The sequence below is a fragment of the Cavia porcellus genome, unplaced genomic scaffold (genome assembly GCF_034190915.1).
Source record: "Cavia porcellus strain 051 isolate PalLab524CR breed Dunkin Hartley unplaced genomic scaffold, mCavPor4.1 scaffold_16, whole genome shotgun sequence".
NCBI classification, from domain to species: domain Eukaryota; kingdom Metazoa; phylum Chordata; class Mammalia; order Rodentia; family Caviidae; genus Cavia; species Cavia porcellus.
In genome coordinates, this window is record NW_026947499.1 from 59,473,065 (window position 1) to 59,488,357 (window position 15,293).

Genomic DNA, 15,293 nt, shown 5'->3' on the forward strand with positions numbered 1-15,293 from the left:
TGCTCCACTGCCAAACAATAATTACCTGGCCCAAAATATCCACAGTGCTGACAGTAAGAAACCTGGGTTAAACTCACCTGGACCTTTAACACTGTTACACAAGTTAGTGGTGAGGTCGTCCACAATACTGGAGAGTGACTCAAAATCCGCCACGTTGTAGGCATGGATGTCATCGGGATCGGTGGCGATCATCTTTAACTCATCCTCATCAGCATTCTTAATTCCTTGAAAATGAATACATAAAAATTTAAAACATTCTCAGAAAAAAAAGCTCATGGAAAGAAGAAGATATTTGAGGGTTTTCTTAACTGATGGTTGCTTGAGGCAAATATGAAAGTCTAATAACCTATTAACAGGGACATACATATTACTTTCCTCAAAAATAAAATCATTACTTACTGGTAGTTATAGGAAAAAAGCAAAGAATAATCTAATTATAAATTCCCTTCTAAATGCTTCTAGCTCCAATTTCCCAATAAAAAGTATCTTGTGGAAAGCAAAGTTACAGATGTCAAAAATAAAGATCTGTGCCAGAAAAACAGAAATTTTCCTGAATCTTATTAGTAGTATATATTTTCTCTTATTCCATTATTTTTCTTCTATAAAAAATAAAAACCTGCAGTTGTGTGTCGTTGCACGGGAGAAATAAACAGACTCCTAGAACACCCTCTGGATGAATCGTGCCTTAGAGAAGACACGTCTGTTGCTTTCCCCATGCTGCAGACCATCTTTACCTGCACAAATACCCTCACCCGGGGTGACCCCAGGCCATCGCCATGCTCCTCTGTGCTCACCAACTGCAAACAGCTCCACGCCTTCGTCCTTGAGTTTCTTGGAGGGCGCCTCGACATCGTCTTGAGATTTTCCATCTGTAATGAGGACACCAATTTTGCGAGCCCGAGTCCGCAGGCCAGCTTGGGTCTTGAAGTTCTGCTGGCGAATGAAATTCAAAGCCAAACCTAGAGGGAATTTTGAAAGAGCGTCAGCCATCCTTCTCAGCCAGGTCTGGTGGGGCCTGGTAGCTCGGAGTCCCCAGGGCGCGGCTCACCCGTCAGCGTGTTGCCCCCTTTGTAAGGCAGATTTGCCACCGCCTGCAACAAGCTCTTCTTGTCTCTGTGAGCATTCAACTGCCACTCCGTCCTGGGGTCTCCACTGTACTGAGCAAGACCTAAAACATACCATCACCGTCAGTGTATACAAAAAGCACAATGAAACATCAACAATCTCTTCACTTTTGGGCGAACCTACCAATTTGCACTCTTTTGGGGCCAATCTCGAAGACTTCCACAATGCGAGAAATGAAACTCCTCACAGTTCTAAAATTTGTGCGGCCGATGCTCCACGATCCATCCACCAGCAGCACGATGTCGGCTTCAGCTCTGGTGAGACACTCCATCCCTGTCCGACAACCGCAGACAGGACGGTGAGGAAGGAGCAGGTGGGCGGTGGGTTCCTTCCCTAGCCATGCCCCTGCCACCGCTAAACCCCGGGGCTCAGTGTCTAAGGTCAACTCAGTGATTCAGAGAATCTGTCTATTTGATTTAGCAACCTCAGGTAACATTCATAAGAGTTCCCCAAAGTATAAGTCAGTAGCAAATCTGTCCTTCATTGTTGACTATGTTTCCTAGCTATGATCAAAGAACTTGGGATCTAGAGTTAGACCATCACTGCTAATGTGAAAGGCTCACACACAAAAGCTCAGCTAAATGACAATGCAAACCTATCTAATAATAAGATATTAATAATTTTAATAAAATTTTAATGCAATCTAAAGACAAGATGCTGTATTTTCTGTAATATTTATTCATCGCTAGCAGGCAAGTGGACTAATTAAATGAATAAGCTAGAAATGGTTTTAGTGAGCCAAAAGTATCTTAAAATAATTAATCTCCCAGGTAACTATTACATACATTATGGAGAATTAGACACATGACTGTTAAAATTGGACCTTTATAATATGAAGATACATTTTTAAAACTCAATGCACTATTATTTAGTTATTGCTGGATTTTATCATCTTTTTTATATAAAAATCAGATAAAAAATAAATATCAGATAAATATAGATAATGAAGTTTGCACATATAAAGAATCAAGAAAGAAGGAAGATAATTTAGGGAAGTATGCAAACAAATAAATTGAGAGCTCTGGCCACAACAAGCACAGACATGATACAAAGCGAGGTGCTTTGGAGAGAGAAAAATAATCCCAATATCCTCAGTGTACAAGCTACAAAATAAAAATACAAATTGGTTAATATCACCATAAGAAAAATAATCAAACATCAATGCAAAACAATACAGTTTGTCACTTTGATCTATTTAATCCACATCCAACTTTTTAAATGCCCTTTTTTCTATGAGCTTCAGTTACCAGCTATGAATTTTCCAACTCCTTGCATTGCCAACATTTGGTTTGAAAACTGATAAAAAAAAAAAAAAAAGATTTAATCAGTGCTTTTCACCCTGCTGAGCACAAGTGCAGCATTTGAATGTTCCATGTGTCAGGACAGAACACACCCCAATGTTCTTGGGAAGCTGTGAAGCCTCATCAGTACTCAAATCTAATTGTTCGGTAAATTACAAAAAAATGTAGAAGCAAGCTCTTTCCACCACTTCCACCTCTAAGAATGTAAAAAACTAGCTGTCTTAACACCAAGGCTGTCATTATGGCAGAGCAGGAAATCTAAAGGCCTCGTATAATCATGTCCTGCCCCAAGTCAGTTTGCCTGTCTTTTCCTGTAACCTGACTCTGGGTCTCCAGCCCAAATGAACCAGTGAAGTAAAGATTCACAACCTCCTTAGCAACAGAAAACTGCAACTTGGTCACTAAAATGAAGCAAAATGTTAGAAAAGTGTAGATATTGGTATCTGCATTTAGTAAATCTCATCTTTAAATAATGGGCACTACACAACTAATGCAATGCTTTTAAAAAGCCTATTGTCAAAAGTACAATTGACTTGTCTTGAAGCAGTTTTCTCAGACCTTAATCTATGTTAATTACTTAAATAAGTTTTAGTGAAAAAAATTTATAGCTACTTCTGACTGTATAATGACCTAAAAGTCCACCTTTGAAATACTTTCCTAATGCTAAGTTCTCCCAGGAGAAGGTATTCAGTTTCTTACCAGAGGATAAAACTGGCATTACAGTTGTGTCAGAAAGGGTTGTCATTTCTTGTCCAACCAGAGGTGAACTTTCTCCTCCATCAAACATTCCAAAAACATTTACTTTATACGTGGTGCCTGCCCTGAAACGGTAAAGTATATCATCTGTATGGACTCTCAGGGTAGCATCTTTGCTTTGTTAAAAACATTCACCTTGACCAGCAAACTACTCAGAATGGACAACAAACTAATTTCTGCCACATTGTAGCATATGTTTCATGTGGGAGGACTGGAGGAAAGCAACTGCCCAGCATCCCAGAGCAAGGGCTGCATAGCCTCCCTTTCAGCCTTGTCTTTCTACTGAGTCCCCACAGGAGCCCCACACTTCCACAGGACTGGAGATTTGGTGAAACTGCACATCAGTTTCTTCAAAAAGCAGTACTATTGAAATATGCTATTCCTGATCACTTATAATTTAAAAAATTAACACATTACAAATATTTGCCCAGACCTAAATTCCATTTCTGGACTCTAAATTCTAACTTACACTCTGGGAGCACTAAGCAAAGAAAGCAAATTTAACTGACCTAAAATACTCTACTGGCAAACAGACATGTACGTGATCATTTTTCTCAGATTACTGATTTACATAAATTATTCTATTTTTAACAGAAATGGTTTCAATGTTTAACACAAACATAAGCAATTCCTACCTAAGTTCCTCCAAAACAACGGTGTTGTCATAGGGTCCAACAACTAACTCCCCCAGTCTTCTGTCGTCTCCAGTAGGATGGAACGTGACTTTATAACCCTTCACTTCCCCTGGGGCAGGCTCCCAAGTCACTCGGAAACTTGACATAGTTGGGTCAGATGTTTTGAGATTTCTTGGTGACTTAAATCGAGAAGCTATAAAAATAAACAGATCCTTAAAACATTATTCATAAGACTAAGATTTGGGGTTTTCTATTAACCTTTTCAAAAAAGTACATTTATAAGAAGATCAACTCTGATAGTACAAGATGCCATGTTGAATAAAAGTCTTAGTAACAGTGTTGACCAACAAGGTAACTAATTCTCATCATTCAGATTACTCTAGTGTTAGAACATTAACAGGTAGAATCCAGAAACTAGATTGGCAAAAAATAATATGTGAGTGATGAATCCCACCTAATAATTATAATTTAATATATTACAGATTTGATTTTAAACATTTACAAATGAAGTAGCCATATGAAAGTCTTCTAACACATTATATATTTTCTCCTCCACACACACACAAAAGTCAGGATTTTGTACCTGTTGTTCCTGATCCCTGCCTCAACTTCCCTTCTCCCGTCTTATAGATGGGGAGAACTGTGATGTCGTATGTGGTTTGGGGCTGAAGTCGCTTTAACACTGTGGAAGTGACCGTGGGTGGCACCTTAGCAACCATTTGTCTCCCTCCTCCTTGAGGACGATACACAATACGGTAATTGACAACTTTCCCTGGCGCTGGTCTCCACGTAACTCTCATTGTGTTTTCTGTTTCTTCATCCACTTTCAGGGTTTTAGAGTCTTTGGATACTGAGGAGAAACATGAAGAAAATTAAAACGTGTTTCATTTTTGAAAAAAAGTGTATGCACATCTCTTCATTTATGTGAAAAGAAAACATGGCTTCTTAAATATGAACACTATTCTCCTGCCTAGTACTGCGGTCTCTCATAAACTCACGTTGTATAAGCCTCAGCCCAGAAGGACTTCAGTAAATGTGTTCTCTTTACTCCACTCACACTAAAAAATGTGAGGTCCAACTGCAGGAATTTGCTGTTTGCATGCTGGAGACTTCAATAAAGCAAATATTCATTTCTGGAGATGAAGCGAATTTTTATAGTATTTTCATCTGCAAAAAAATGTATCTGGTAGCAGTGTCATGGAGAATACTAAAAATGATGAATGAAGAGTTAGAAATTTGACTTAGGCCTTTCCAGAAAATGTTGAAATATAAATGACTAGCCTGAGTACTATGGTTGACATTATTTTTATGATTCTTACGTGCATGTAAGACTGTGAACTCAAAATAGGAAATTAGCACATAAAAGTATCTCAAGGGCTCTAAAGAAAAATTGACTTATATACTCAGTATTTCAGAAAGCACTACATGTTAACAGAATGTGTGTAATGTGTAACAATTGTATTTATTGGATTATTTTTAAATAATGTTTCACACTTACTAATCACCAAACATCCACGGGCAACATCATGCCTTTTCTATCTATAATTAGAGCGTACAAGCAGGATTAAAATAAAATATGCAATTCAATAATTCTGCATTCAAAAAGTCGTCAGCATTTTTACAGAAAGAGATTAAGCTGAAGAAACTTAAAACCATTGAAGGCTCTTTCCTGATTTTAAAAGAAATTTACATGTTCAAATGGGCAAGAACCATATGAAACAACCGAGGAAAAGGTAAGATTTAAAAAAAAAAAAAACAGTTTTCAGATCGTGGACATGAATCAGCACTGGACAGTGACCTTCCAGAGGTAAGGAGTAAAATGTGGCTGACCTGGTTTGTTGCCTGGAGAGAATATGTGGGCACCAGCATGGGAGGGCAGACCCCACACAGAGCCCCGTGGTCTCCCTTAACTAACAAGAGGGCGTTGGGAGTCTGGAAGACCAAAGCAACCAGAACTCACAGAACAGAGAGCTGTGAAGAGAGTGTGCCAAACGGAAATGCTCCAAAAACACGCAAAGGGTCCCCTGAGTCTCCAACCCTGGGTTAACAAGGACACAAATGTGAGGAAACTGCCCAAAATCAAGGACAAAACCACTCAAAGACAATGGAGAGAACAATTCCTGCAGCTCCTGGGGCCAGAAGAAAACTCCTTCTAGCTCTGGAGACATCATGCAAGGGGCTCAGGAGGCCCCAGCCTCAATAACAGAACAAGGTCAACCTTAAACCAATGCAGAGCTGAAGACTAAGCTTCAGAAAGCCTGAACTATTTTCAAGTAACATAAATGTATTCCAGGAAAAAAAAAAAACCCTTTAAAACGCTTATAAGAAGCTGGGGATATAGCTCAACGACACAGCCCCATCTGGCAAGTGTGAAGTTGTGAGTTTGATTCTCAGTACCAAAAAAGGGGGGGGGGGGAATTTCTAATAATATAAAAATAGCCATCCACCTAACAACAAGGTAAAACAAACAATGTCTGGCTTCTCATAAAAATTCATGCCAATAAGAAAAATGCTATGACCCACATTATGAGTGGAATGGCCATGCCCCCAAAAATTCATATGTTGAAGCTTTAACCTTCACTATGTTGGTTTTTGGAAATGGTGCCTTTGGTGAGAAATTTAGGGTTAAATTAGGTGAGACTCTGATAAGATAAGATTAGAAAGAAAGATAGAAGAAACACAGGGATCTCTCTTTTTCTCCCTATCACCAGACTAAGGAGAGGCCATGTGAGGATACAATGGGAAGGTGGCTGACTTCATATGAGGAAGAAACTCTCACTAGAAACCAGACTCTACCAGAACCCTGATCTTGGACTTTTCAGCCTCCAAACTACGAAAAAATACATTTATGTGGGTTAACCAGCCACTGGGTTAACCACCCAAATTGACCAAAATAATCCATAAGGAAAGAAAGCAATAATACAGAAACCCAACTAGAAATGTCATATATGACAGAACTTGTCAAAAGAGACACTAAGCAGTTATTATAACTATGTTCCACATGTAAATAATGGTAGAAGATTAAGTATGTTAAATGGAGACAGAAAATATACAAAAACATTCAGATCAAACTTGTAGAAATAAAAAATACAATCTCTAAAATGAAAATTTACAGGGTAGAATTTACAATACATGAAAATTACAAAACAATGATCGGCAAAGTTGGTAATGTGTCAGTAGAAATTTAAAAATGAAACATAAGAGAAAAATAGATGGAAGAAATAAGCAGAGCACCAGCGTGCTGTGTGACTTCACATACATTTATATGTGTACAATTTATATAAACTATACATGTGTAATTAGAATACTTGAAGGCAGTAGGGTTGGAATAAGTAAAATATTTACAGAAATAATGGGCTTAATGTTCTCTAATTCTACAAAAAATACTATAAACTCACAGATCTAAGAAGCTCTTTGAGCCTCAAGCACACAAAATACAAGGAGAATTACATTAACATACATAATAACCAGATTACCTAAAAATCACTAATAAAAAGAAAATTGTGAAAGCACTCAGATGTTTTAAAATGTTACATTACATATAGAAAACACAGATAGGAATAATAAAACAAAGAAATTCATTATACAGTTATGATGAAAGTTGCTCAAAGATGTGAATGTAATACTTTTAACCAAGAATAGATTAGTTGAAATTTTATTATAGTATTTAAAGAAACTAAAGAGAAATCTCAGCCAAATCCATTGCTTTCTGAAAATATTAAAATTTGTTCAGATTAATGCTCAGTTCTCTATTACTATTCTGTAAGTGAGTAAACTATTAAAAGAAAATATATCAAGTATGTTTTTTCTAAACAAAAACAGAATACTTTACCTAGAGTTTTGAAAATTGTATGGCAAAGAACAGTACACAGAAAAATAATCTACCTGGATAATAATCATTACCAAATGCTCACAAACATTCCATAAATTAATCAATCTCTGACACTTTTCTAGAAGGCATTGTGCTGAAACACATTTATGATTTCCTGTTTCCTTCTTAAATTTTTACTCAGTGGAATAAAACATCCCTCTTTTAAAAAAAACTCTCAGATCAATTTTACATAACTCAAAATTGAGAAAAATGGAAATTTAAATCTTATGAGTGTTGGCCTAAAAAGAAACCTGCATTCCCAAAAGAATAGAATTCCAAATATTAAAATCTTTCCACACTCAAAGATGTTTTTTTAAAAACCACAAAATGCTGTGTTTCATATTTAGACTTATTCTGTGGCCCTCATTTGTATTCTTCCCTTTCATAATAAGGGAACAGAATTTAAATAAATTATGTTACATCACATCTTAGTTTTCATAGGAAGATTAATTTTAGGAAAGAAAAAAACAAGTCTTGTTTGTTCTCCCTAATTCAAAAACAAGATTTTCAGGTCATTTCTAAGTATTTCACATGCTATAAAACACTGTAACTTCCTCACACACTGAGTTCTCATATTTTAGGACCTCTTTGGGGGCCCTTTCAAATTTGCCCTGTATCTTTGCTGATCCAGTTAGCCTCAGGAGGCACAATACACAGCATTCCCTGTGTTGGCTTCCAGTTCCAACTCAGGGTTTCATTCTGTCAACATCTCTGGACTACTCCTTGAGTTCCAGGAGAAAGCAATCCTAAATCACCTTTGAAGCACCCATGAAACTATGCAAGCCTGGTCTGGGACTGAGTAGAGCTGTCTCCCGCTCAGGATTCAGCGGCCATGTAGAAACTGGATCTCACTCATGGGTCTGAAAGTCTTTTTCTGCTTCCCACACAGAGTGATGTAGAATAAAACAAAGCAGAACAGAGAAAGGTCCATGTGTCCGCTCACTTCCACAGACATTTCAGCAGTTTTCATACACTCTAAGAAATAAACATTTCATTCCTTCCAAGTCAGCTTCTAGTTCAAAAGAGGCTTTTTTTGTTCACTAATGTTTAAAGCAATCAATTATCCATCAAAACTGGGAAGTTCTTAAATGCTCATCTTCTAAGACACAAAATTTTATTTACAGTTTCTGCTAACATAATTGCTTTTAGCTAAAACACAACACTTGGGGAGATTTTTCAACTCCAAATAATTAGCTGAAAGCTAAGTCATTTTTGGAAAAAGATCCAATAGATGAGAAAAATTTTTAATTCTTCTAAATGCCTACAGTCTTATAATTTTCAGCCATATGAAATTTGTTGTAAGTCATATAAATAATTTTACCTCTATGTGTCATGTCTGGCCAAAGTTTACAACATGGCTTCTCCTACAACAAAATTAATTTCCATGAGAAATAAAGAATAAATTTCTGCCAGGTTCTACATCAGCAAATATATTCCAGACACAGATTTCATGCAGTACTATGGAAACCAATCATATAATTATATGAGAAATATGTCTTTTCACAAATTTCCTAAAGGAGTTTGATTTTTTTGAAAGCTGGTTAATTCAGACAACTTTAAACTTAGACATATCCAACTAAGCTTGCCAGCGATAAAAAAGAAAATGAATCCCTCAGACCAAAAGATTTTAGAAAAGGACAATTTGAATCAGGATGTGGGACTTAACTGAAAATCCACATAGCACTTTCCCTTCTCTTTTTTTCAGGGAAAAATTTACCAAATTCTTTGACTTCTTTCTAACAGAAGAAAACACAAGAGCACTCCATTTCTTTCCATTTCCTAAAATCTTCTGAAAACAAAAGCAATAAAGATTTTTTCAACAAATATTTAGAAATATTCATGCTTTTAAAATTTTTTTGGTTAGGTTTTGTTTGAGTTTGTTCCTAATAGAATTTGTCTTTTAGAACAGTTTTAGGTCCCTAGAAAAACTGAACAGAAAGTATCAAGATTCCTCATGAGCCCTTCCCTGACCACGCATGCACAGCCTTCCTCGTTACCAACATAGCCAACAAAATGGTGCAGTTGTCACAACCACTGACCCTGAATCAACACATCCAACAAACCAACAGCTCTCTAGGAAAGATATTACAAATCACACATCCTTCACCAGCCAGGTGATGAACCATGACACATTGACCACAATTATTCATGAGAAAGAGTATTAATGAAATAGAGTGCTAGAGCCACCAGAAAACTCAGCAGGCTTTTGCTATAACCTTACCAGATATAATAGAAACAAAATAAAGAGACACATTTTCCATAAAAAATTTGTTTATGCTATCACACATATTAAAATCCAATAAGATACAACATGATAGAACCAATGGAAACAGAAGAACAAAAGCATGGTAGGACTTCAAAGCAAGATGATATTATATAGTAGCCATTGTTCATTTTCTGTTACTTGGTTCTGAATGCCCTATAATACTTTCATTCTCTTGAATGGCTTTATACTATTTTGTTATGTTTGATACTATTGTATGTGAAGGTATGCTCAACTATTTTAAAGAAAGAGACATTATGGTAGCAACTGTTAATATTGGGTTGCCTTGTGGTGAAGTACTGCGTTGCTTACATTGTTCTATCTTGATCTGCTTTGTTCTGCCCTCTTTTGTCTTAATCTCTTTAAAATAAAATTTAAATAAAGAAGACTAATTTAGGAGTTAGCTTTGTTACATGAAAATCATAATCTCAATAGCCACTTACCACTTATCGAACATTTCTAAGTGACCAAGCACTAAGCTTGGTGCTATGTGTGTTATTTGATTGCACCTTCATGACAACTCTAAAGGATTCGATTATCTGCATTCTACAAGGTAGGAAACTGGGATCCAAGGAAGGTTAAGTAACCTGACGAAGAAAATACAACTACTATATAAATTGGTTTGAATACCTTCTCCAAGGTTCCTCATTTTTTTTACTAGTTAGATATATCCTACCTTGTTGCTCGTCCACCAAGTTAAAAAGAAAAGACAACTATATGTAATTGAAAGAGATTGACTATCTCGAAAGTTTCATGTACTTTTACATCCTAATGTTATCTGAATTTAAACCACATTCTTTAAAAATCATAACTGTTCAGTCCCCACCACATGAAGGAAAAAATTCAGGTGGTTAAGCTACATCCATTTGAGCTGATGGCTGTATCATAGCTCCCACACACCCAAACACACCTGTGGTGTTACCTACATTCAGTTGTGGCATCTCCAGTCAGAGGTTCTCCTTCTCCGCTGCCGTAAGTTGCAAAAATTGAAATTTTGTACTTGGTCTCTGGCTGCAGATTTTCTATTACAGTGTGAACAGTATCTCCAGGAAGATTTTTCTCTCCAGTGTCAATATCATCATAAAGCGATTTCCATGAAACCCTGTATCCACGAACCATTCCTGGAGCAGACGTCCAGTAAGCCCCAATTGTTGTGTCAGTGATGTCTTTAGTGACTAAATTTTGAGGTGAACCACGTTCTGGAACAGAAATTCAAGACCTTTTAAATATCTTATAGATATTTAAGTCTTCATTCATTTTGGTAGGCTTCCTAACTTGCTAGATTCAGAGTAGATATGGTGGTTTAGTTAAACAGTCTGAACTTGACTGGCCTGAATCTACCTGAGGGATTGGTAAAGTACACTTCTCGTTGAGTCTGGGTGGGTAATGGGGATGTGACCTTGGGGTTTATATCTGGTCCCTTTTCCCTTACTTTCTGGTGCTGTCTGCTTTTTGAGTGCCATAAATTGAGCATCTTTGCCCCACATGCCCTTCTGACATGATGTTACTGTCTGGAGTCAGCTGCCCATGTACTGAATACCTTGAACCATGAAGCAAATTAAGTTTGTCCTATAAGTGGCAGGTGTTGGGTACTGTGTTCCAGAGACAGGAAAGTGACTACTGCACTGGACTGGTCTAAAACAGCTCATTTCTTCTTTCTGAGCTGTGTGTCTTATACTCCTTATGGAACAGATTGATGGAGTAAAACTTCAGAATTATATTTGATTCCTATCATTAAGCCTTGTTCTGATACACCCAGTCAGAGTACAAGACAAAGGTGACATGTCAATTTGAAAGAATATGTGTCTAAATCCCAAAATTTTGTCACATTTTTGTCTGCCTTATGACATAGCCCATTGTTCACAAGTATACTTTTTTACCATAAATTTTTCTTCTACAGTCTAATTTAAATAAGCTGTTTCGATTTATAACAGCCACAATAATCATATATCACTTGTGAACCTTGGCTCCATTAATCATTTTCTGAAGAAACATATTTTTTTCATACAGCTTAAAAAGTAGGAGTGTAAGTTTTCAATATAGCTTAACTCTAACAAAACTAAAACAATCAATTCTGGAAAACATAAAAATGATTACTCATCAAAATGAAATATAGCACTTGTAGCTGATTGAAAACATCTGCTACTAGATTTTGGCTCTTTCATTGAAAAAAATACAATACAATACAAATGGAAAAAATAAAAATTTCAAACTAATAGGAGGCACAGACGTTTACCAATATACAGGTCACTTCATACCAACTACTTATCCTAGGGTTTAGGCCACAGTATAACGTAACTATAAAACGATCTGCTTTCTCAGCATACATTTTGCCAATAATTGTGTATTTATGCAAATTATATATCAGTTTCTGTTGTATATCAAGCACAAGATATATAAAAAACTGAGACTATATTTTACTTGAATCAAAGAGTAAAAATGAGTACTTCAAAGTTACTCACAGTTAGACAATTAGATTTCAGCACATACAGATGAAGAATGAAAAAGAAACACCAGTAGACAAAAGCCTATCATAACTGAATTTAGAGCAAAAAGTAAGTAAAACAGGAACTAAATATACTATCAGAGCCACGCTTAAGTGAAAAATTCTAACTCCATTATATATAACTTAAATTACTAACAAAACATCTCATCTCTGGAAGGACATTAGATAACATATTTTACTGTGACCAAGAATAATTATTTTCTCTGGGAATGTAGCTTAGTGATAGAACACATGTCTGGCATGTGTGAGAAACTGAGTTTCATCCTCAGCACAAGAAAAAGGTAGAGAGAAAAGAAAAGAAGAAAAAGAGGAAGAAGGAAAGGGGATAGGAAGGAAGGAAAGGAGTTTATTTTTAGCAATTTATTTTCTTTCCCCAAGTACCTGAGGCTAGTTCTCTTGAAAAATCTTTGTTAGATGTTATTTGTTCTTATATTTTTCTATTTCTCTACTTTAGGTAATATAAAAGTGCATTTCAATTTGTCTCTTTGATTTGTTTCAGTTATTCAGCTGGTTCATTGGTTGGTTAGTTGGTTGGCTGGTTTTTATTTCCTTAAGTAAGTATTATGTTAACTGCTAGTGTCCACATTTTAATGTCTCTATATTTAAACGCGTGCATTAAATTTTTCCTTTTGCTTAATATACATCATTTTCCCACATATTCTTTTTTCTAAATTTTGTGAGTTTCAGTTAGGAATGACTCATGAGAAATAACCTTATGTCAAAGTGACTTTGAATTTAAATGTGCTAAGTACCTCATTAATGAATTCCAAAAAAGTTGAAATCAAAAGTAAGTAAAAAGTAGGAATTATCTTCCAAGTTTGTTTTAGGGTGGTTTACAAGCAATAATTCCGGCTTCTGTTTTTCCTAACAGTATGGTTTTTAGCTTTTCTCCTTTCTTGCTATGGAACTTAATTTGTGACATTGTTTCCATGGCAATTGTTGTCCATCTCACAAACAGGCTAATGATTTCACTATGACAAAAATAGTGAGAAGAGAATTGTGGCTGAAGCAAAAATACACTCACAAAGACATTTCCGAGCTTATAAAAAAGGACAGCAGCTCACTAGACATATCTCCGCAAATATTTCAACCATTTTAATGCTTTCAAGACCTCTGAAGCTGAACAAAATACTAGTAAAGTTGTGATAAAGACCTTTGCAAAAATAATCTACAAAAGCACATTTTAAGATGCAAATGAAACACCACATTAAAAAAATTCAAGTTGTCATTAAAATGTCATAACAACATCAATCTGAGTGAGCAGGTTCTTAGTCATAGGGGAAAAAAATCCCCTGAAAGCCATAGTTTCTGCCCATGGTATGTAAAGACCTCATTTGAAGGCACTAGCATCACAATATTCCATGTTAGTGACAAAGAAATATTAACTCCAGGAAAGGGAAAAGATGTCTCAATTCAGAAGTCAAAATTGAGAGGACAGTTACTTCATATAGTATTTTCATGTCCATCATCAATTTGATAAGAATGTTTCTAAATAAATTTATACTTTTCTTAAACATATTCATAAATTTGTTTCTCAAAAACAAAACAAAAAAAAAAACAGCAGGATTGAGCAGTGTGTCACACCATACCCAAAAATTTTGAGGAAACAATATATTCAAGGTAAGTATGTTTTGCCAGAACTGTAAGCCCTGGAGATTTAACCTGGGATCTTGACTTGGCCAAACATCAAATCACAAGAAAATGAAGTAACCTATAGTACAACTAGCAAGAAGCAGGCTGGCAAGTGGCCACTCCGGCTAGGAGTGAGAGTGCAGTCAAACACGCAGTCCAGCTACAGGCTACGTTAATCCCCAGGATCCTAGTCCTTGGCAGCAGACTACTTGGTCTGGCCCTGATCGGTACATAGAATCACCCTGTCCACATTGATTAAATCAGAGAGTTAGAACTGTGCCGAAGTACTGATATTTCTGAAATCATTTCAATCTACCATGTGATTTCCATTACTGTTCTGTATCCTCACCACCCACTCTGCTTTTTGCTGCTCTGTGAACCCTAAAGAGGCCTTTATTTGGAAGATGTGCTTGGCTAGTGTAGGGAGGACCCCTCACACTTACATTACTTCACAAATGTGGCTCCTTAGCTTGGCATAAAGGTGCACACGTGGAATCCCAGCACCCTGGGAGGCTGAGGCAAGATGATGCAAATCCGAGCCTGTTTCAAAGATAGCCATGTCCCCCTTTCACCTCCCATTTCCCTGGGCCTTGATCTACTTCTGCTTCAGCAGCAGCTCCTTCTCTTCCTAACATCCTCAAGGCTATGTTTAGAGTGCCAGGTCTGTTCAAAGTTTCCCCCAAAGTGAACAATTTTTTCAATAATACTTAATGTTGTCATTCTTGCTGTCTTCTCTTCTGGACTATCTGCTCATGCTTCCTGTATTATGATTATCTCTGATAATAACATTTCCAGCAATCATCTCAAATGAGTTATCTTAGCTAATGTATGTATCATTTTTATTCCTTGGCTCTATCTCAACAGTCTCCCCTAAATTCAATTGTTTCTCATACAGTACCAATTAAGTTCAAGGAACGACAATATATTTGCGTCATAGATTTGAAGATATAAAATTCTTTACTGTTTTGGCAGCCATGTGGGCTGGGAAGAGAACAAGAAGCCAACTCATACCCTCCCAGAGCCAGTTGGCACATGGGCAGGAGAAAAGAAGAGCATCCTGCTCCCACCAAGTAACTGGCTGATTCGGAGAAACACAGGCTAAGATGATAGCAACTGACATAAAAAAAAAAAGAAAGAAACCTTAATGCTTCTATTGTGTGACTGAATTTGCAGGCCTAAGGTCAGTAGTCTGAGCATCTATTTA

General features: G+C 36.5%; 1 protein-coding gene across 5 annotated transcripts in view; it reads right to left on the reverse strand.

The window, feature by feature from the left end:
* The window catches only part of Col12a1 (collagen type XII alpha 1 chain), a 102,796-nt gene that overhangs the window by 57,991 nt on the left and 29,512 nt on the right, over window positions 1–15,293 (reverse strand). For 3 of the 5 annotated variants that reach the window (XM_063226897.1, XM_063226896.1, XM_013141723.3), the window contains 8 exons: window positions 10,878–11,150; window positions 4,401–4,667; window positions 3,818–4,010; window positions 3,126–3,247; window positions 1,249–1,398; window positions 1,049–1,168; window positions 795–959; window positions 78–224 (listed from right to left, as the gene is read on the reverse strand). In XM_063226897.1, coding sequence (XP_063082967.1) covers window positions 78–224; window positions 795–959; window positions 1,049–1,168; window positions 1,249–1,398; window positions 3,126–3,247; window positions 3,818–4,010; window positions 4,401–4,667; window positions 10,878–11,150 — 1,437 coding nt within the window. The remainder of the gene's footprint in view (window positions 1–77; window positions 225–794; window positions 960–1,048; window positions 1,169–1,248; window positions 1,399–3,125; window positions 3,248–3,817; window positions 4,011–4,400; window positions 4,668–10,877; window positions 11,151–15,293) is intronic. The other 2 variants (XM_063226899.1, XM_063226898.1) reach the window with 1 other exon arrangement.